This window comes from Lepidochelys olivacea (genome assembly GCF_965140295.1).
Source record: "Lepidochelys olivacea isolate rLepOli2 genome assembly, chromosome: 2".
In the NCBI taxonomy this organism is placed as follows: domain Eukaryota; kingdom Metazoa; phylum Chordata; order Testudines; family Cheloniidae; genus Lepidochelys; species Lepidochelys olivacea.
This window is the reverse complement of record NC_140412.1, coordinates 238,759,207-238,782,197: the sequence shown is the minus strand read 5'-3', so window position 1 is coordinate 238,782,197 and position 22,991 is coordinate 238,759,207. Positions and strand designations below refer to the sequence as shown.

The window sequence follows — 22,991 nt, the reverse complement described above, 5'->3', positions numbered from 1 at the left end:
ATCATGCCTCACCAATCTACTAGAATTCTTTGAGGGGGTTAACAAGCATGTAGACCAAGGGGATCCAGTGGATATAGTGTACTTAGATTTTCAAAAAGCCTTTGAGAAGGTCCTCACCAAAGGCTCTTACACAAAGTAAACTGCCTCGGGATAAGAGGGAAGGTGTTCTCATGGATTGGTAACTGGTTAAAAGATAGGTATAAATGATGAGTTTTCAGAATGGAGAGAGGTAAAGAGCGGTATCCCCCAGGGGTCTGTTCTGGACCAGTCCTGTTCAACATATTCATAAATGATCTGGAAAAAGGGGTAAACAGTGAGGTGGCAAAATTTGCAGATGATACAAAACTACTCAAGATATATAAATCCCAGGCAGACTGTGAAGAGCTACAAAAGGATCTCTCAAAACTTGGTGATTGGGCAACAAAATGGCAGATGAAATTTAATGTTGATAAATGCAAAGTAATGCGCATTGGAAAGCATAATCGTAGAATCATAGAATATCAGGATTGGAAGGGACCTCAGGAGGTCATCTAGTCCAACCCCCTGCTCAAAAGCAGGACCCATACCCAATTAAATCATCCCAGCCAGGGCTTTGTCAAGCCTGACCTTAAAAACGTCTAAGGAAGGAGATTCCACCACCTCCCTAGGCAATCTTAACTATACATATAAAATGATGGGGTCTAAATGAGCTGTTACCACTCAAGAAAGAGATCTTGGATGTGAAGACCAGGATCATAACAGGGTTCAAAAGAGAACTAGATAAACTCATGGAGGATAGGTCCATCATTGGTTATTAGCCAGGATGGGCAGGGATGCTGTTCCTAGGCTCTGTTTTCCAGAAGCTGGGAATGGGCAACAGAGGTAATCATCAAGTGATGCATTCTGTTCTGTTCATTCCCCCTGGGGCACTTGGCACTGGCCACTGTTAGAAGACAAGATACTGGGCTAGATGGACCTTTGGTCTGACCCAGTAAGGCCATTCTCACGATGATCTGTCCTTTCATAGTCATCCCATCTCTCCCAATGGAGAGTTCCAGGGAAAAGAGTCGGAAGAGTACTAATAGCTTTTGTTGCATCATCTCCTCCTTCTCCTGTCCTTACATTACAGTGATAGATTTTTTCCAATGTTGGGAACATGATATGGTGTGGTCTGTGGCCCTGGCAAGATCTTCATGGTGCACAGTTCCTTCAGGCGTCAGCAGACCAACAGATGTTCCATGGTTTGTGTTTCACTGCAGTGACGTGTATCTGGGTCATTGGAATAATAGCCCCACTTCTGCATATTCACTTTTGACCTGCCAACTCTTGTTCGAAAATTATTTAAACATTTCCAGGTTGACTAATCTTTCCTCGCAACTGTGGGAAAGCGTTAGGCAATGTTGATGTGCATTTTGGTATACTCACTGAGTATTTCAAGCCGTGTGTGCCACATTTCCAATTGTGTAACTGTTAGTGATGATTTTAAGTGGTTCTGTTGCAGCTAGGAATCATTTCTGTGATTTCAGGCAGCTAATTGCTGCAGTATAGCCATGTAGTGGTGTTTGGTATCTTTGGCCTGTCATAATTATTGTATTTTGCTTGTGACAGCTCTCCTAATATCTGGTGAAAGCAATTCCGGCAAACATATAAAGGCCATTCACGTTTGTTGCTTTTAGACATCCTGTGATGTAGCAGTGATTATTCAGCATAGGGTCCAGCTTCTTTGTGTGAGTGGAGTTTTTCCACACGGAAAGTGCATATTTGGCCATCAAATAGCAAAGTGCTATTTACTCTTATTATTGCTGGATTGCTTCCCCATTTTGAATGTGCAAGCTTCCTGAGTATGTTGTTCTGGGTGTAAACTTTCCCTTTTGTCTTCTTCATGTGTGCCTTGAAGGAGAGAATGCATTGTAATGTTGCTCCAAGGTAGACCGTGGACAAGTGATAGCTCCAGCGGGTGGACAAGTGACAGCCCATTCCAGCTGAGTTGTCTGTTGGCTTCATGATTCTGAAAATGGAAGAGGCTCATTTGTGATTTGGTGCACAATTGGTTCTTGGTGTATCAGACTGAGAGCCCGGACAGCACTGATCCTTGGGTTGGGCAGTGAAGCACAGATTGTTGGCATAGATCTAACTTGTGGTGAGATGTATTGGTTGATCGCTTGTGTAGATGTTGAAAGGCATTGGTAAGAATATGCTCCCTTGAGGAAGAGATTCACAATTTTGTCCTCTTTTATGTTACTTTACCAGGATCAAAGCTTACACCATAGCAGATGCAGCTTCTGGCTATAGACTGGGGAGTGTCATGCAAATTGTTTCTTTAAGGCTCTCTAACATCTGCCCCTCTGTATTTGAGTGCTACGCAAATCTGTTGAGCCAGGACTGGAATGTGCCAAAATGGTGTTCTGGCACTTGTGCTGCCTGGAGGACTTCATTTTGTTCTCTGCACAGCATGATCTCTCATGCATGGCGTGTGCAAGGTCATGCTGGCAGGGGTATTCCAGTAGTACTGGAGATGAAAGGGGTCCTTGGCAGAAAAAAGTTTTGGAACCACTGCTCTAGAAGTTACTTCATTGTTCTTGAAAACAAATTAAATTTCTCTGAATTAAATAGTTTTCACAATCATAACACAGAGCTCTGAAATACATGCAAGTTCTTAACATTATCTTATGTGGAGGTTTCTTCATTGCAGAAATCCAGTATTGCTCCCTCAAGCCATCACTAACTTGTGTGTGTATTGGTGCTGGGGAACTTGGCTCTTACCCAGCATTCTATTGCGAATGAACAAGACGACGAGTTGGACCTTGCTATTTTGCTGTCAAACTTCTCGTGTGATTTTTTTTTCATAACCAACTTAACTAACTTTGCCAGCTGTCAAAAATAACTTTTTTCTCTCCAATTTGGCCTTTTCAAAGAAACTTGATTTTTAAAAAGAAATTAGAACTAAGTACCCCCAATAACAAGGCAAAATGGCATTCAGTACCCAAACTAACCTAGCCATACTTCTGCTTTTAGTTTTAGACTAACTTGTGCACTAAAAACTCTTTCCTCCTGCTCTTGGAGCTGTTCAGCCCATAACTAACAGTAGAGTTATATCTAGTCATATCTAAAAAGCCAGTTAAAATATCTCTGCAGGGAGGGAAGGAAACCTATTTTTGCCTTCTAGTTCAGAAGTTCTTAAACAGGGGGTCGGGGCCCCTCAAGGGATCACAAAGCGATTACATGGGGGATCGCAAGCTGTCAGCCTCCACCCCAAACCCCGCTTTTCTTCCAGCATTTATAATGGTGTTAAATATATAAAAATGTGTTTTTAATTTATAAGGGGGGGTCACACTCAGGCTTGCTATGTGAAAGGGGTCACCAGTACAAAAGTTTGAGAACCACTGTTCTAGTTCATGTCTAAAAAGATTTCCCTTGTTGTGCAAGGAGAATTTTTGAGAGGACTTGGATCAAAGAGATTGATTCTGAGTAAGTTTTGGAATATCTGTGTCTATTGTTTAGTAGCAGGCAAAGGCAATTTTTTCCCTTTTTATATTTTCAAACTGTAGTTTCTTTCCATTTCTGTCTCCACTCAGCCCATTCAATATTTATGAAAGACATGAGATAGAAAACTCCTGTGCCCAGTGCTAAGGAACTAAAAGCACTCAGCAAAACTAATTTCCTCACACTTTCCATCAAGGAGCCACCTTGTGGGGCAAAGGGATAGGAGTGAAAAGGTACTTTATGCTCCATCCTTAGCTGCTTTGAGTCTTCCAAGAATGGTGCAAGCTGATATCAGTTGCATAGTCATTTTGTGATATAGATTGTAGGAACTGAACTTAAACTACTAAACATATAGTTGATTGCCATCATATGGTAATTTTTGATTACCAGTAAGGGCTATATTTGAACCAATGACCGAAGTTTTTGTATTCCATTAGCCATTTTGTGATTCTAATAAGTCTTATTTTCTCAGATAGCAACATCCATGTAATGCCAATAAACTAGACGAGCAGAACCTGTGACTCAGTAAGGACTTCAGTGTGTCCAATCAGGTGCTGCTCCTTTCAATTTAATGAAATCCAGAAAGAAACATCTTTCTAAAAATGATCAATACCTTTAGTATTAATGGAAGCGGAGGAACTAATAACAATGCCTTGAGGCGGTCACAGTGTGGTCAGATGCTTTGTTGCACATGCATTGGAAGAACCATGTGGAACACCCTGATGTTCCATTAGTAGACCTTTCTAGAGGGGAAGCTGCCAACTTGGGGGTTTCATTTAATTTTAGTTCAGTAGATTCCCCCACCCCCATCTTTCAAATAATGATTTCATCCAGGGGAGCTTGATTTTCAGTTCTCCCACCATCAGTTATTGGCAAAATAGGCCTTTTCTATTGGTGTATCCCTCCCACCAATCCCTCAATTTTGTAATTAACCACTTCACCTTGTTTTTTCCTGTATCTCTGTCACCAAAAGAAGAGAATGTTTTTGCTGTGCTTTGCTCCTCTATTTATACTGGTAGAGTAGGTAAGACCAGAAAAGTTGTGTGTCAGAAAGGGATAGCGACAGGGATAGCTTCCCAGTCTTGTACAGGAAAAATGGAGCAAATCAGTCATCAAGAAATACAAAATCATAGAAATGTAGGGCTGGAAGGGACTCCAAGTCATTAAGTCCAGCTGCCTTCGCTGAGGCAGGGCCAAGTAAATCTAGACCATCCCTGACAGGTGTTTATCCAGCCTGTTCTTAAAAATCTGCAATGGGGGGATTCCACAACTCCTCTTAGAAGTCTGTCCCAGAGTTTAAGTACCCTTATAGATAAAGTTTTCTCTAATATCTAATCTAAATCTCCTTTGCTGCAGATTAAGCTGATTACTTCTTGTCCTACCTTCAGTGGATATGGAGAACAATTATTCACCATCTGGTTTATAATAGCCCTTAATATGCAAGAAGGCTTTTATCAGGTCCCCACTCAGTCTTCATTTCTCAAGACTAAACACAATCAGTTTTTAAAAACTGTTTCTCATAGAACACGTTTTCTAAGGCCTTGTCTACACTACGAAATTAGGTCAAATTTATAGAAGTCGGTTTTGTAGAAAGCGTTTTTATACAGTCGATTGTGTGTCCCCACACAAATGCTCTAAGTGCATGTAGTTGGCGGAGTGTGTCCACAATACTGAGGCAACAGTCGACTTACGGAGCGCTGCACTGTGGGTAGCTATCCCACAGTTCCCGCAGTCTCCACCGCCCATTTGAATTCTGGGTAGAAATCCCAATGCCTGATGGGGCTAAAACATAGTCGCAGGTGGTTCTGGGTACGTATCGTCAGACCCCACTTCCCTCCCTCCCTCCGTGAAAGCAATGCCAGACAATCGTTTTGCATCTTTTTTCCTGGGTTACCCATGCAGATGCCATACCATGGCAAGCATGGAGCCCGCTCAGCTCACCGTCACCATCTGACTCCTGGGTGCTGGCAGACACGCTACTGCATAGCTACGCAGCAGCAGCTTATTGCCTTTTGGCAGCAGACAGTGCAGTATGACTGGTAGCCATTGTCAACGTAGTCCAAGGTGCTCTTTTAACTGACCTTGATGAGGTCAGGGGTGCCTGGGCAAACATGGGAGTGACTCAGCCAGGTCATTTCTCTTTTAAGTTTCGTCTCATGGCCATTGAATCCTACTGGCAGTGCACTGTCTTTTGCCCAGCACCCAGGAGATGACGATGGCTAGCGGTCGTACTGCACGGTCTGCTGTCAGCAAGATGTATAAAGATAGATGAAGTGGCTCAAAACAAGAAATAGATCAGATTTGTTTTGTATTCATTTTCTCCTCCCTCCCTCCGTGAAATCAACAGCCTGCTAAACCCAGTTTTGAGTTCTATCCTTGAGGGGGCCATTCAGTTTCTCGCAAAGCCACCCCCTTTGTTGATTTTAATTCCCTATAAGCCAACCCTGTAAGCCATGTTGTCACTTGCTCCTCCCTCCGTCAGAGCAACAGCAAACAATCGTTTTGCGCTCTTTTCCCTGGATTGCCTGAGCAGGAGCAGACGCCATAACACAGCAAGCATAGAGCCCGTTGAGCTCCCCGCAGGAGTCATGACCATTGTAAACACCTCGCACATTATCGTGCAGTGTATGCAGAACCAGCACCTGAAAAACCAGGCAAGGAGGCGACGGCAGCGCATTGATGAGGACATGAACACACTTTTCTCTAAACCGCGTATCCCCGCAATTTGGAGATCATGGTGTTAATGGGGCAGGCTCATGCCGTGGAACGCCAACTCTGGGCCTGGGAAACAAGCACAGAGTGGTGGGACCACATAGTGTTGCAGGTCTGGGATGATTCCCAGTGGCTGCAAAACTTTCACATGCGTAAGGGCACTTTCATGGAACTTTGTGACTTGATTTGTCCTGCACTGAAGTGCAAGAATAGCAAGATGAGAGCAGCCCTCACAGTTCACAAGCAAGTGGCAATAGCCCTGTGGAAGCTTGCAACGCCAGACAGCTACCGGTCAGTCCGTAATCAATTTGGAGTGGGCAAATCTACTGTGTGGGTTGCTGTGATGCAAGTAGCCAACGCAATTATTGAGCTGCTGCTACTATCAAAGGTAGTGACTCTGGGAAATGTGCGGGTCATACTAGATGGCTTTGCTGCAATGGGATTCCCTAACTGTGGTGGGGCTATAGACAGAACGCATATCCCTATCTTGGGACCGGACCACCAGGGCAGCCAGTACATAAACTGCCAGGGGTACTTTTCAATAGTGCTGCAAGCACTGATGGATCACAAGGGACGTTTCACCAACATCAACGTGGGATGGCTGGGAAAGGTTCATGACGCTCGCGTCTTCCTATAAAGGTAGCAGCCAGTCAGGCAGCAGCACAGACAGCTGCAGCAGCACAGGAGCTAGCAAACAGAGCTGTAAACAGGGGAGTTTGAGTGGGAGTTCTGTTGGAGGAGAAGGTATTTGTGTTTGTTTGGCTTTGTATTGGTAGTATTTGTATGTGTAGAGGCTTGTAGGGGCTTTGTGCTGGGAGAGAAGCTGAGCCCTGATTAGGGGGCGGGGCTTCACTGACTAGGGGTCCTATAAAGGTAGCAGCCAGTCAGGCAGCAGCACAGACAGCTGCAGCAGCACAGGAGCTAGCAAACAGAGCTGTAAACAGGGGAGTTTGAGTGGGAGTTTGAAAGCGGAGTTTGTCTTGTGGTGCTTGTGTGGGGTTTGGTTTTGCTGTGGGTGGTGGTGTTTTGGTGTGGTTTGTGTTTCCCAGATTAACAGGATTTAGGTGGGAAGGCTATGACAGATTCAGAGGTGGCAGTGGGAGTGACCCATGTAGCAGATGACACAATGAAGATGACTGGATGTGGAAGCTGTGGTATGTACATGATCCTGGAGGGGGCACCTGGTAAGAGTTTTGTCTGCATGAAATGCCGTCTGATAGAGCTGATGGAGGAAAAGATCAGAGGTTTGGAGATGCAGGTGGAAAGTCTGGTAGAGTTTAGGAAGGGGTTTGAGCAGATTATGGAGCAAAGACATGAGGTATCTGAAGGGAAAAGCTCAGACTTGCAGATGGAAGCAGGACTAGGGAATTCTGAGGGGAGACTGGGTGAGGAAAGTGGTCAGTGGAAGCATGTGACTAAAAGAACTAGGCAGAGGAAAAGACGGGCTAGTGAAGGAGAAATAGAGCTTCAGAATAGGTTTGCAGAGTTGGAAAATGAAGAAGGGGCTCAGCAGGTAGTCACTGAAGGTGACAGGGCAAGGAAGAAGAGAAGAGCAGTTAGTCCTATAGGAAAAGGGGAAGAGTTAATGGAGATTACACCAAATATGAGCCCCAGGAGGATACAGGATGGGTTAAAAAGGATTACAAGGGAGAATGGGAATGGAAAAAACTTGCAGCCAGAGGGAACAGGGGATAGACTGGAGAATAGCACCGTCACTAGGAAAAGGCAGGTCTATGTGATTGGGGACTCTTTATTGAGAAGAATAGATAGGCCTGTAACCAGAGCTGATCCAGAAAATAGGAGGGTGTGCTGTCTTCCAGGTGCTAAGATACGGGATGTAGACCTGAGGTTAAAAAGGATTCTAAAGGGAGCGGGAAAGAATCCCCTAATTATCCTTCATGTGGGAACAAATGATACGGCTAGATTCTCACTGGAAAGTATTAAGGGAGACTATGTTAGGCTGGGGAGGACGCTTAAGGAAATTGAGGCTCAGGTGATCTTTAGTGGGATTCTGCCTGTTCCTAGAGAAGGGCAACAAAGGTGTGACAAGATTATGACTATCAATAGATGGCTTAGGCAGTGGTGCTATAAGGAGGGCTTTGGGATGTATGGCCATTGGGAGGCATTCATGGATAGAGGACAGTTCTCTCGGGATGGACTTCATCTGAGTAGGGAAGGAAATAGACTTCTAGGATGGAGGCTGGCACAACTGATTAAGAGAGCTTTAAACTAGGAATTTGGGGGAGATGGTTGGGAGATGTCCAGGTAATCTCCACGCCAGAATTTAGCATAGAGTGGAAAGAAAATGAAGTAAGAGTGGATACAGCTGTAGGTAGGAGGAAGGGCAGTGTAGATACAAGTCTAATAGGTTATACTGGTAGTAAAAGAACCGTGCCTAATAGGGTACAGAATGTGAGTGAGGCCAAACAGCAAAAATTAAGATGTTTGTACACTAATGCAAGGAGCCTAGGTAACAAAATGGAGGAACTAGAGTTACTGGTGCAGGAAGTGAAACCAGATATTATAGGTATAACAGAGACCTGGTGGAATAGTAGTCATGACTGGGCTACAGGTATTGAAGGGTATGTGCTGTTTAGGAAAGACCGAAATAAAGGTAAAGGTGGTGGAGTAGCACTGTATATCAATGATGAGATAGAATGTAAAGAAATAAGAAGCGATGAAATGGATATGACTGAGTCTGTCTGGGCAATAATTAAATTGGGGAAGAAAACTATTAGAGCCTCCCCTGGGATAGTGCTTGGGGTGTGCTATAGACCACCGGGATCTAATTTGGATATGGATAGAGCCCTTTTTAATGTTTTTAATAAAGTAAATACTAATGGAAACTGTGTGATCATGGGAGACTTTAACTTCCCAGATATAGACTGGAGGATGAGTGCTAGTAATAATAATAGGGCTCAGATTTTCCTAGATGCGATAGCTGATGGATTCCTTCAACAAGTAGTTGCTGAACCGACTAGAGGGGATGCCATTTTAGATTTGGTCTTGGCGAGTAATGAGGATCTCATAGAGGAAATGGTTGTAGGGGATAATCTTGGCTCAAGTGATCATGAGCTAATTCAGTTTAAACTGAATGGAAGGATTAACAAAAATAAATCTGCAACTAGGGTTTTTGATTTCAAAAGGGCTGACTTTCAAAAATTAAGGAAATTAGTTAGGGAAGTGGATTGGACTGAAGAATTTATGGGTTTAAAGGTAGAGGAGGCCTGGGATTATTTTAAATTAAAGCTGCAGAAACTATCGGAAGCCTGCATCCCAAGAAAGGGGAAAAAATTCATAGGCAGGAGTTGTAGACCAAGCTGGATGAGCAAGCATCTTAGAGAGGTAATTAAGAAAAAGCAGAAAGCATATAGGGAGTGGAAGAAGGGAGGGATCAGTAAGGAAAGCTACCTTATTGAGGTCAGAATATGTAGGGATAAAGTGAGACAGGCTAAAAGTCAAGTAGAGTTGGACCTTGCAAAGGGAATTAAAACCAATAGTAAAAGGTTCTATAGTCATATAAATAGGAAGAAAACAAAGAAAGAAGAAGTGGGACCGCTAAAAACTGAGGATGGAGTGGAGGTCAAGGATAATCTAGGCATGGCCCAATATCTAAACAAATACTTTGCCTCAGTCTTTAATAAGACTAAAGAGGATCTTAGGGATAATGGTAGCATGATAAATGGGAATGAGGATATGGAGGTAGACATCACCATATCTGAGGTAGAAGCGAAACTCAAACAGCTTAATGGGGCTAAATCGGGGGGCCCAGATAATCTTCATCCAAGAATATTAAAAGAATTGGCACAAGAAATTGCAAGCCCATTAGCAAGAATTTTTAATGAATCTGTAAATTCAGGGGTTGTACCATATGATTGGAGAATTGCTAACATAGTTCCTATTTTTAAGAAAGGGAAAAAAAGTGATCCAAGTAATTATAGGCCTGTTAGTTTGACATCTGTAGTATGCAAGGTCTTGGAAAAAATTTTGAAGGAGAAGGTAGTTAAGGACATTGAAGTCAATGGTAAATGGGACAAAATACAACATGGTTTTACAAAAGGTAGATCGTGCCAAACCAACTTGATTTCCTTCTTTGAGAGAGTAACAGATTTTTTAGATAAAGGAAACGCAGTGGATCTAATTTATTTAGATTTTAGTAAGGCGTTTGATACTGTGCCACATGGGGAATTATTAGTTAAATTGGATAAGATGGGCATCAATAGGAAAATTGAAAGGTGGATAGGGAATTGGTTAAAGGGGAGACTACAACGGGTCCTACTGAAAGGTGAACTGTCAAGTTGGAGGGAGGTTACCAGTGGAGTTCCTCAAGGATCAGTTTTGGGACCAATCTTATTTAATCTTTTTATTACTGACCTGGGCACAAAAAGTGGGAGTGTGCTAATAAAGTTTGCAGATGATACAAAGCTGGGAGGTATTGCTAATTTTAGAGAAGGATAGGGATACCCTACAGGAGGATCTGGATGACCTTGTAAACTGGAGTAATAGGAATAGGATGAAATTTAATAGTGAGAAGTGTAAGGTCATGCATTTAGGGATTAATAACAAGAATTTTAGTTATAAGCTAGGGACGCATCAACTAGAAGTAACGGAGGAGGAAAAGGACCTTGGAGTATTGGTTGATCATAGGTTGACTATGAGCTGCCAATGTGATATGGCTGTGAAAAAAGCTAATGTCGTCTTGGGATGCATTAGGAGAGGTATTTCCAGTAGGGATAAGGAGGTTTTAGTACCGTTATATAAGGCACTGGTGAGACCTCACCTGGAATACTGTGTGCAGTTCTGGTCTCCCATGTTTAAGAAGGATGAATTCAAACTGGAACAGGTACAGAGAAGGGCTACTAGGATGATCCGAGGAATGGAAAACTTGTCTTATGAAAGGAGACTCAGGGAGCTTGGCTTGTTTAGCCTAACTAAAAGAAGGTTGAGGGGAGATATGATTGCTCTCTATAAATATATCAGAGGGATAAATACCAGAGAGGGAGAGGAATTATTTAAACTCAATACCAATGTGGACACAAGAACAAATGGATATAAACTGGCCACTAGGAAATTTAGATTAGAAATTAGACGAAGGTTTCTAACCATCAGAGGAGTGAAGTTTTGGAATAGCCTTCCGAGGGAAGTAGTGGGGGCAAAAGATCTATCTTGCTTTAAGATTAAACTCGATAAGTTTATGGAGGAGATGGTATGATGGGATAACATGGTTTTGGTAATTAAATATTCATGGTAAATAGGCCCAATGGCCTGTGATGGGTTTTTAGATGGGGTAAGATCCAAGTTACCCGGGAAAGAATTTTCTGTAGTATCTGGCTGATGAATCTTGCCCATATGCTCAGGGTTTAGCTGATCGCCATATTTGGGGTCGGGAAGGAATTTTCCTCCAGGGCAGATTGGAAGGCCCTGGAGGTTTTTCGCCTTCCTCTGTAGCATGGGGCACGGTTCACTTGCTGGAGGATTCTCTGCTCCTTGAGGTCTTCAAACTACAATTTGGGGACTTCAATAGCACAGATATAGGTGTGAGGTCTTTTTTAGGAGTGGTGGGTGAAATTCTGTGGCCTGCATTGTGCAGGAGGTCAGACTAGATGATCATAACGGTCCCTTCTGACCTAAATATCTATGAATCTATGAATCTATGAACTCTGGTCTGTTTGAACAGCTGCAGGAAGGGATTTACTTCCCGGACCAGAAAATAATTGTTGGGGATGTTGAAATATCTATAGTTATCCTTGGGGACCCAGCGTACCCCTTAATGCCCTGGCTCATGAAGCCGTACACAGGCACCCTGGGCAGTAGTAAGGAGCTGTTCAACTATAGGCTGAGCAAGTGCAGAATGGTGGTAGAGTGTGCATTTGGACGTTTAAAAGCGCGCTGGCTCAGTTTACTGACTCGCTCAGACCTCAGCGAAACCAATATTCCCATTGTTATTGCTGTTTGCTGTGTGCTCCACAAACTCTGTGAGAGTAAGGGGGAGACGTTTATGGCGAGGTGCGAGGTTGATCGCCTGGCAGCTGAATATGTGCAGCCAGACACCAAGACAGTTAGAAGAGCACAGCAGGAAGCGCTGCACATCAGAGAAGCTTTGAAAACCAGTTTCATGACTGGCCAGGGTTCTGTGTGATGCTTCTGTTTGTTTTTCCCGCCCCCTTGATTGCTTCGAAATTCCCTGTAAGCCACCCGCCCTCCCCCCTTCGATCACAGCTTGCTTTCAAAGGAAATAAAGTCACTATCGTTCAAAAAACATGTATTCTTTATTAATTGATTGTAAAAATAGGGAGAATAACTCACAAGGTAGCCCGGGTGGGCTGTGGGAGGAGGGTAGGAGGGAAGGAAAAGGCCACTTTAAAACTTGTTGAATGCCAGCCTTCTGTTGCTTGGGCTGTCCACTGGGGTGGAGTGGTTGGGTGCCCGGAGCCTCCCACCCCGTGTTCTTGGACGCCTGGATGAGGAGGCTATGGAACTTGGGGAGGATGGAGGGCAGTTAAGCAGGGGGCTGCAGCGGCAGTCTGTGATCCTGCTGCCGTTCATGAACCTCCACCAGACTCCGGAGCATGTCTGTTTGATCCTGCAGTAGCCCCAGCATTGCCTCATGCCTCCTCTGATATTTCTGCCGCCACTTCTGACGTTCATCGGCCACTGTCCTGTACTCTGCTATTGTGTCCCTCCACACAGCTCTGTCGGTGCCGGACGATTGCATGAGCTCAGAGAACATGTAATTGTTCATGCATTTTTTTTTGCCACCTTATCTGAGATAGCCTTTGGGACGGAGGAGGGAGGCTTGAAACATTTGCAGCTGCTGGAGCAAAAAAAGGGAGTGAAGTATTTAAAAAGATACATTTTACAGAACAATGGCTGTACTCTTTCACGGTGAACAACACTATTCACATTACATAGCACATGTGATTTTGGTACAAGGTCGCATTTTGTATCTTTTATTAGGTGTCTGCGGCTTTGGTGTTGGAGATCACACACGCAGGGCCGGGCAACAGAATTCGGCTTGCAGGCGGCCATGGTAAGCTATAGTCTTTCGGCTTCTGCAAACTTCATAACAGCAGCCCCTTCCTTTCCCATACCAAGCAAAGCCCATTGAGTTGGCCATTTAGTGTTGCAGTTTTCCTCCGGGACGTGGCTAACTGCGGGGAGGATTTCTTTTCAGCCACAGGCAAACAGCCCAGTAGGAACGGGCACCTCTGAATGTCCCCTTAATTAAATTCCCCTATTTCAACCAGGTTACCATGAATGATATCGCTCTCCTGTGGATAACACAGACAGATAAAGAACGGATGTTGATTGAATGCCAGCAAACACCGGGACCATACGCTGCCAGGTTTTGTCATGGAATGATACCAGATTACTTGCTACTAGCATGGCGTGGTAAAGTGTCCTACCATGGAGGATGGAATAAGGCTGCTCTCCCCAGAAACCTTCTGCAAAGGCTTTTAGAGTACCTCCAGGAGAGCTTCACGGAGATGTCCCTGGAGGATTTCCGCTCCATCCCCAGATACATTAACAGACTTTTCCTGTAGCAGTACTGGCCACGAATGCATCCCAAGTCCCCAGAGCTACTTAATCATTAAACGCTTGCTTTTATAACATGTATTCTATTTAAAAAGGCACACTCACCAGAGGTCCCTTCTCCGGCTTCGTTGGGTTGGGAAGGTATTTCAGTCAGGGTGATAAAAAGATCCTGGCTGTCGGGGAGAACGGTGTGTTGTGTGCTCTCCCCAAGCTCGTCCTCTTCCTTCTCATCTTCCCCATCTGCAAAATCCTCAGCCATGGCGGAGAGTACTCCATCGTCAGAGTCCACGGATAGGGGTGTGGTAGTGGTGGCGACCCCCCCTAGAATTGCATGCATCTCAGCGTAGAAGCGGCATGTCTGGGGGTCTGTCCCGGAGTGTCCGTTTGATTCTTTGGTTGTCTGGTACGCTTGTCTGAGCTCCTTAAGTTTCATGTGGCACTGTGTTGCGTCCCTGATGTAGCCTCTGTCCTTCATGGCCTCTGAGATTTTTTGAAATGTTTTGGCATTTCATCTTTTGGAATGTAGTTCTGATAGCATGGATTCCTCTCCCCATACAGTGATCAGATCCAGTACCTCCCACTCAGTCCATACTGGAGCTCTTTTTCGATTCTGGGACTGCATGGTCACCTGTGTTGTTGAGGTCCCCTGGCCAAACAGGAAATGAGATTCAAAAGTTCCTGGGGCTTTTCCTGTACACCTGGCCAGTTCATCCGAGTTCAGAGCGCTGTCCAGAGCGGTCACAATGGTGCACTGTGGGATAGCTCCTGGAGACAATACCTTCGAATTGCGTCCACGGTAACCCTAATTCGAAATGGCGATGTTGATTTCTGCACTAATCCCCTTGTTGGGGAGGAGTACAGAAATTGGTTTTAAGAGCCCTTTATGTCGAAAAAGTGGCTTCGTTGTGCAGAGTTAATTCGGATTTAACGCTGCTAAATCCGACACAAACTTGTAGATCAGGCCTAAGCCTTTTATCATTTTTGTTGCTCTCCTCCGGACTCTCTTCAGTTTGTCCCCATCTTTCCTAAAGTATGGCACCTGGAATTGGACACAGTCCTCCAGATGAGGCTTCACCAATGCTGTGTCAGTGGGACAGTTACTTCCTGTGTCTTACATACTACACTTCTGTTAATACACCCTCGAATATTGGCCCTTTTTGCAACTGTATCACATTGTTGACTCGTATTCAATTTGTGATCCACTAGAATCTTAAAATCCTTTTCAGCAGTTCTACCACCTAGCCACTTATTCCCCATTTTGTAGCTTATGGATTTGATTTTTCTTTCCATAGTGAAGTACTTTGCATTTGTCTTTATTGGATTCAGTTTTTTAAATTCAGACCATTTCTCCAATTTGTCAAGGTTGTCTTGAATTTTACTCCTGGTCTCTGAAGTGCTTTCAACTCCTCCCATCTGTCATCTGCCAATTTTATAAACACATTCTCCCTTATAAACTAACCCCTGTAGGACCCTGCTAGATTTGGCCTCCGAGTTTGACAGTGAACCATTGATGGCTACTCTTTTAGTACTGTTTTTCAAACATTTGTACACCCACCTAATAGAAGTTCATCTAGATTACATTTTCCTTAGTTTGCATATGAGAATATCTTGAGGACAGCGCCAAAAGTCTTATTAAAATCAAGCTATACCACGTCTACTGCTTCCCCCCCCCCATTCATTAGTCAGGAAAGTGTCAAAGAAGGATGCTAGATTGATTTTGCATAGTTCGTTCTTGATAGCTATTATTTCTAATTGCTTACCAATTGATTTAATAATTTGTTCCAGTGTCTTTCCAGGTATTGAAGATACGGTCTGTAATTCCCTGAGTCCCCACTGTTCCCCTTTTTAAAGATAGGTATTAGGTTTGTCCTTCTCCAGTCCTCAGTCCTCACTTTTCTTCCATGATTTCTCAAAGATAACTGCTAATGGTTCCAGGGTTGCTTCAGCTAGTTCCTTAAGTATGATAGGATGAATGTTGTCAGGCTTTTTAATTAATTTAGCTTACCTGAATATTCTTTAAACTTCTTTCCTTATTTTAGCTTGTGTTCCTTCCCACTCATTAATGTTAATTGTGTTACACACATGATCACAATTGATCTTTTTAGTGAAGACTGACACAAAATAGGCACTAAACACTTCAGCCTTCTTGGTGTCATCCATTATTAGCTCTTCTTTCCGAGTGAATAGAGGACCTAAGCTTTCCTTTTGTCTCTCTTCCTCCTAATGTATTTAAAGAATCTCATTGCCTTTGCTAGGTGTAACTCATTTTGTGCCTTAGCTTTTCTGATTTTGTCCCTAAATGCTTGTGCTATTCTGCTGTACTCCATCCTTAGCAATTGTCCATGTTTCCATTTTTTGTAGGATTCCTTTTTAGATTTTCAGGTCATCAGGGAGCTCCTGATAGAGCCATTTTGGTCTCTTACTATTTTTCTTTCCTTCACATTGGGATAGTTTACAGTAGTGTGTTTTTAAAACTGTCTCCCTGCGAAACTGCCAGCTCTCCTAAACTCTTTTTTCCTCAAATTTTCTTCCCATGGGACCTTGCCTACCATTTCTCTGCGTCTCTTAAAGTCTTCCTTTTTGAAGTCCATTGTCCTTTTTTGGTGCTCTCATGAAACTTATTTCATTATCATTTTCACCTAAATTGCCTTCCACCTTGAGATTCGCTATCAATTCTTCCTTTTTGGTCAGAATCAAGTCTAAAATGGCTACCCCCCTGGTTACTTCCTTCACTTTCCAAAACAAAAAGTTATCCCCAATACATTCAAGGAACTTACAGCAAAACATAAAATTTCCAGTATTACTTTTCCAACTGAAGTCTGGGTAGTGAAAATCCCACATTACTACCAGGTGTTTTGTTTTGGATATTTCTGTTGTTTATTTGGTCTAGAAATGCCTCATCGACTTCCTCTTCCTGAGTTGATGTTCTGTAGCAGACCCCTACCATAATGTCACCCGGATTTTTTACCCTTTTAATTTTTACCCAGGGACTTTGAGCTGATCTGCCTCTGAACTCCTGGACCTCAGAATTACTGTATGTGTTATTGATGTATAATGCAACACCAGCTCCTTTTTTATCCTGCCTGCCCTTCCTAAACAAGCTATCCCTGTCTGTATCAGTGTTCAAATTATGAAACTTATCTCCCCACATCTCCGTGACTGCACTTAGCTAATAATTTAGCTTATGTATGAATACTTCCAGTTCTTCCTGTTTATTCCCCTTACACCTTGTGTTTGCATTTAGACATCTTAGATGTTGAGCAGATTTCCCCCACTGATTTTCCTTCTTGTTATTCCTATGAACCTATTGTAATTTTCCATGTCTTTCCTTGCCCCATCTAGATCTCTGTAAAGATTTCCTTTTTTATGATTGTATGGGCTTTTGTCATTTGTGCCCTTTGAATGTAGTTTAAAAGTCTTCCTTTGTAGGTTGGCAAGTTGGTGCATGAAGATGGTCTTCTCCTTTGTAGGAAATATTTGAGGATACTTCCATATGTGTACCAGAAAATATTATTAGCTTGTGAAAATGTAGGATTCTTGTGAGCAGTTCAAACATATTTTCCTTATATTATAACTTAAGTTTTTTCTTCAGATATGACTTCTTGCATAGCAGTTTGTTTTTCATTATGAGCTACCACTATGATGCTGTTGTGAAAGAGGCAAATGTGATCCTAGGACATATTAGGCGGAGGCATTTCAGTAGAGAGAGGGTAGTATTAATGCCATTGTACAAGGCAATAGTAAGACCTCATTTGGAATCCTGCGTATAATTCTGATCCTCTGTGTTCAAGAAAGAGGAATTTAAACTGGAACAGGTGCAGAGAGAGCAGCTTGGGTCATTTGGGGAATGGAGGGCATATCTTATGAGAGGAGACTTGGAGAGCTTGGCTTGTTTGTTCTATCAAAAATAAGGCCAAGAGAGGGGATATAATTACTCTGTATAAATACATTGGGGGATAAATGCCAGAGAGGGTGGAGAGCTATTTAAGCTACAGGGTAGTGTTGGCACAAGAACAAATGGATGTGTGTGCCATGAATGAATTCAGGCTAGAAATTAAAAGATGGTTTCTAATCAGCAAAGGGCTGAGGTTCTGGAATAGCCTCGTAATAGAAGTTGTGGGAGGAGAAAACTTAATTCATGTTAAGAGAGAGTTGGACAAATTTACAAGTTCCATTTTATAATGAGTTGCTTGTGATGATAGTGGGCAGGGCCTCAGCAGTCTTGGGGCTCACTCCTAATAGATTTTAAGGTCAGAAGGTACCATTGTGATCATCTAGTCTGACCTGCTGCACGTTGCAGCCACAGAACCTTACCTGCACACTCCTGTAATAGGCCCCTAACCTCTGGTTGAGTTACTGAAGTCCTCAAATTATAAATAGGAACTACATTAGCAATTCTCCAGTCATAGGGTAAGATCCCCAAGTTTACAGATTCATTAAAAATCCTTGCTGTTGGGCTTGCAATTTCATGTGCCAGTTCCTTTAATATTCTTGGTTGGAGATTATCACAATTCAGTCTCATTAAACTGTTTGAGTTTGACTTAAACCTCAGATGTGGTAATTTCTACCTCCTTATCCAACCTGCCATTACCCCAAAGTTCTTCATTTAAAAACTGAGGCAAAATATTTGTTTAGGTATAGGGCCATGCCTAGATAATCTTTAATCTCCACCCAATCCTCAGTGTTTAGCGGTCCCACGACTTCTTTCCTTGTTTTCTTCTTCTTTATATGGCTATAGAATCTTTTAGTGTTGGTTTTAATTCCCTTTATAAGGTCCAACTCTGCCTGGCTTTTGGCAGTTCTCCCTCTAACCCTATGCATTGACTTCCAAGACCTCCTCTAGCTTTCCTTGCTGATCATGTCTCATTCCTTGTAGGCCTTCTGCTTTCTCTTAATCACCTGTTTGAGAAGCTTGCTTATCCAGCTTGGTCTGTAACCCTTCCCTACAATTTTTTTCCCCTTTGCTTGGAATGTGGGCTTCAGATAGCTTCTGCAACTTTGACATAAAGTAATTCCAAGCCTCCTTCACATTTAGATCCTCCAGTTCTTCAGTCCAGTCCATTTCTGGTTTATGTCTTATATTTCTAAAAGCGCATGCTTCAGGATTTCAGCCAACCATTGGCAGTGAGTGGGCAGGAAGGGATCCTCCTCCCTCAAAGTGTTCAGGGTTTTTTTAATCTTTCTCTGAAGCATCAGGGCTGGCCACGACTGGATATGGAAAATTGGGCAGGATGGACTAGTGCTCTGAAGTGGTACCCAGCATTGTCTGTCATTGAGTTCAGTGTTCAGGTGCTGTACGGTGATGGTAGTTAGTGATATAGAGAGAGTCAGACTAGTTGTCTCAAATTGGGCATCCAAAATTAGGGGACAATTTTGATCATAATATCTTTATGCCTCAGTTCCACACATGTAAAATTACCCCACAGGGCAGTTGTGAAAACAAATCAATGTATATGAAACATTCAGGGCTTGTATAGCCTACCACTCAAGTTATACTGACATATGTCGCTCAAAGGTGTGGATAAGCCACCCCGGAGCAATGTAAGTTATACTGACCTAAGAGCTAGTGTAGATAGCGGTATGTCTGCAGGAGAGCTTCTACTGCCTCTTGTGGAGGTGGTTTAATTATGCCAATGGGCAGGGCCATCCCTGGGGTGGGTGTGTGGGCCCAGGGCAAATCAGCTTGTATGGGGCTCCCCTTAACATTTTTTATACGGGTGAAATCTGGTTACAGTGAACTTCAAGGGCAGCTGCTGGCCGCAGGTTAAATATTGATAGTGCCCAGCTGTATAATTATAATGTTATATTGTAGTAACAATATTTGAGGAGCTCTGGCCCCCTGTTGCTCCTGGAAGGGGCTGGCTGCTGGCACGTCTCTGCGTGCCCCTTGGGGGGAGGGGGACAGCGGGTCCCTGTGAGCTGTGAGGACAGTGCTGGGGGCAGGGGCAGCATGTGTAGCCACCTCCCTCCCCCCTCCTGCCAGGGGCATGTAGAGACGTGCCAGCAGCCAGCCGCTTCCAGCTGCAGTGTGGGGCTGGGGCCAGAGCCCGAGCCCTGCTATGCCGCTGGCCGGGAGCCACGTATGGTAAGCTGTTCCACAGCTCGGTTGGAAAATAAACTAGTCAAGCTACCCTTTAAAGGCTTTTGTATTATTAAGGCTGCAGATCATTCACGGAGGTCACGGAAGTCGTGACTTTCAGTGACCTCTGTGAATTTTGCAGTGCTGGTGTGGCTGACCCCAGGACCACCCCAGCAGCTAGGGAAGCCCTTAAGCTAGCCACACTGGCAGCTGCTCTGGCAGTCCCAGGCAGCTGTTTCCTGTTGCCACTCTGAGCAGTGGTCCATGATGGGTGGCGGCATCCTTGGGGCCCCGGGCCGTCTCCCACCCCGACCAGTGGCAGTGACCGCAGTGCGGGGGCGGCTGGGCCTCTCCCCCCAGTGGCAGGGCCCCGGGCTGCCCTCCCCAGCGGAAACATCCCGCCCCCTCTCCCCGCTGCCTCCCACCCCAGCTGCAGTATTCAAGAGTGCCCCCCTAAATCTGGTAAGATTTAGTCACAGGTATTTTTAGTAAAAGTCATGGACAGGTCACAGGGTCATGACTTTTCGTTTATTGCCCATGACCTGTCCATGACTTTTACTAAAAATACCCATGACGAAAATGTAGCCTTATGTATTATGAATGATCTTGTTGAACTTTGTCTTTAGCTTTAGTTTGTGTTATAGCTATTCTTCTGGAACTCTGTTACCTCAAATGTGGTGTAAGTTTGGGGAAATTGGTTCATGATATCTCTTCCTTTCATGTATTCATTGAAACATTGGAAAAAAAGCCCTCAAGTATCTTGGATAATTGTTTAGCTTTAGATGAGTCCTAGTGTTTGCCATAAGTTACCTTAAAGTAGTGGTTCTGCGATATGTATACCCCTGGGGGTATGCAGAGGTCTTCCAAGGGGTACATCAACTCATCTAGATATTTGCCTAGTTTTAGAATCATAGAAAATCAGGGTTGGAAGGGACCTCAGGAGGTCATCTAGTCCAACCCCCTGCTCAAAGCAGGACCAGTCCCCAACTAAATCATCCCAGCCAGGGCTTTGTCAAGCCTGACCTTAAAAAATATCTAAGGAAGGAGATTCCACCACCTCCCTAGGTAACGCATTCCAGTGTTTCACCACCTTCCTAGTGAAAAAGTTTTTCGTAATATCCAACCTAAACCTCCCCCACTGCAACTTGAGACCATTACTCCTTGTTCTGTCATCTGCTACCATTGAGAACAGTCTAGAGCCATCCTCTTTGGAACCCCCTTTCAGGTAGTTGAAAGCAGCTATCAAATCCCCCCTCATTCTTCTCTTCCGCAGACTAAACAATCCCAGTTCCCTCAGCCTCTCCTCATAAGTCTCGTGTTCCAGTCCCCTAACAATTTTTATTGCCCTCTGCTGGACCCTCTCCAATTTATCCACATCCTTCCTGTAGTGTGGGGCCCAAAACTGGACACAGTACTCCAGATGAGGCCTCACCAACGTTGAATAGAGGTTTTACAACAGGCTACAGAAAAAGCACTAGCGAAGTCTGTACAAACTAAAATTTCATTCAGATTATATCTTGTTTATACTGCTTTATATACTATACACTGAAATGTAAGGACAATATTTATATTCCAATTGACTTATTTTGTAATTATATGGTAAAATGAAAAAGTAAGCAATTTTTCATTAACAGTGTATTGTGACACTTTTTGGTATTTTTATGTCTGATTTTGTATGCAAGTAGTTTTTAAGTGAGGGTACGCAAGACAAATCAGATTCCTGAAAGGGGTAAGTAGTCTGGAAAGGTTGAGAGCCACTGCCTTAAAGGGTATTTTTAAAGGGGTTTCTGTGGGTTCTGACTCTTCTACTTCTGAGCTTTATAGGCTAGATATGGACCAAGTATAAAGCAAGTTCATTCTTTCTGGAAATGGAATACATTATTAAAAAGCCTACCCCTTTCTAACCTCTTCAGTTGACACTTGAATCTAGGGAGCTGACAAATTATATGTATCTATTTTTTCAACCTGGTGAATGTTGAAAAATGGTCTGAAAATAAGACCCCCCCCACTTTCACACTTATTCCCCCCCCATACTGAAAAAAGGGGAGAAGGGAGGAAAGGAAAAAGTGGGGAGTGAAGACCCTGAAAATCCATAAATAGAATGTGGAAAACCAAACCTTAGTTTCCAAAACCCAAATAAGCAAATTTTAAAATGAAGTTAAATATATATATTTTTTGGTCATATCAGAACCAAACAAAATTTTTCATTTCAAAATGTCATTTAGAAACCTAAATGAAATGAAAATTTTCATTGTGAAAAATCAAACTGATAACCTAAAATTGGTCAAAATATTTCAAAGGGATTTTTGTTATGTTTTCAAAGTAAATACTTGTTTCTTCTGACCAGCTCTAGTCAGAACTCAACACCCTACTTGCTTGACAACTGAGGCTACCAGAGTATGTCACTCCCGTGTTCTTTGCATTTAGCTGACTTCCCATTGAATCCTGAACTAAATGTAAGGTTTCAGAGCACTTTGTGGGATTGAACCAAGTTGCTTAGAGAACTTCCTCACTCTAGTTGATCATGACTGAACAACAGCTCTGTTGCAATGGATCTGTCAAGAATGAAACGCGCGTGTGCAGGAGACCAAACTTTTTAGTGGACTAGCCTGCAAATCTGAAGTATAGTGAGAGCAGATTAGTTATGAAAGTATATTAAATTTTAGATTATATAATTGCATTACTCTCCTGGAGTAGGCTGACAGTATGAAATTTGGCAGTGAATGTTTTACTGATTGTTTTGCCCTGCTTTTATCCTTATTATTTTTCTTCTTCTCCTCTTCCACTATCCTCTTTAAAGGTCAGAATAGATATAATGGGAAAATTGTAAACTTCATTTTTATATTGTGATGCCGAATTTCCAGAATTTATAAACATACTATTACAACTAGACTGCGTTTGCCATTGACAAGAGCAGTTGTGCTGTGTATCAATTCCCCTTTCAAGCACGAAGATAATTGATTCATGAGTCTTGGTAATAAGATTTTGAAGTTTTGTATTTAAAAAAACCCAAAACCCGAATGGCTCAGAATTGGCAGTGGTCTGTGCAGACATTAATCTCTAGATTGTTGCTTACAGTCCATTTCAGGACAGGAATGGTAATTGTCATGTGGCTGCTCAAGGGCCTTTGAGAATTAAGCTAGGTTTTGAATCAGCTTTCAGTAAAGGAGTGACCACATCACGGCATGTAATATGCCTTGCT

General features: G+C 43.2%; 1 protein-coding gene across 5 annotated transcripts in view; it reads left to right on the top strand.

Annotated features, from left to right (window-relative positions):
* MPP7 (MAGUK p55 scaffold protein 7) overlaps window positions 1–22,991 on the top strand; it is a 340,212-nt gene that overhangs the window by 45,865 nt on the left and 271,356 nt on the right. For 2 of the 5 annotated variants that reach the window (XM_084620411.1, XM_084620413.1), the window contains one exon: window positions 13,132–13,204. The exons of the other annotated variants lie outside the window; for them this stretch is intronic. In XM_084620411.1, coding sequence (XP_084476537.1) covers window positions 13,132–13,204 — 73 coding nt within the window. The remainder of the gene's footprint in view (window positions 1–13,131; window positions 13,205–22,991) is intronic. 5 annotated transcript variants of the gene reach the window in all.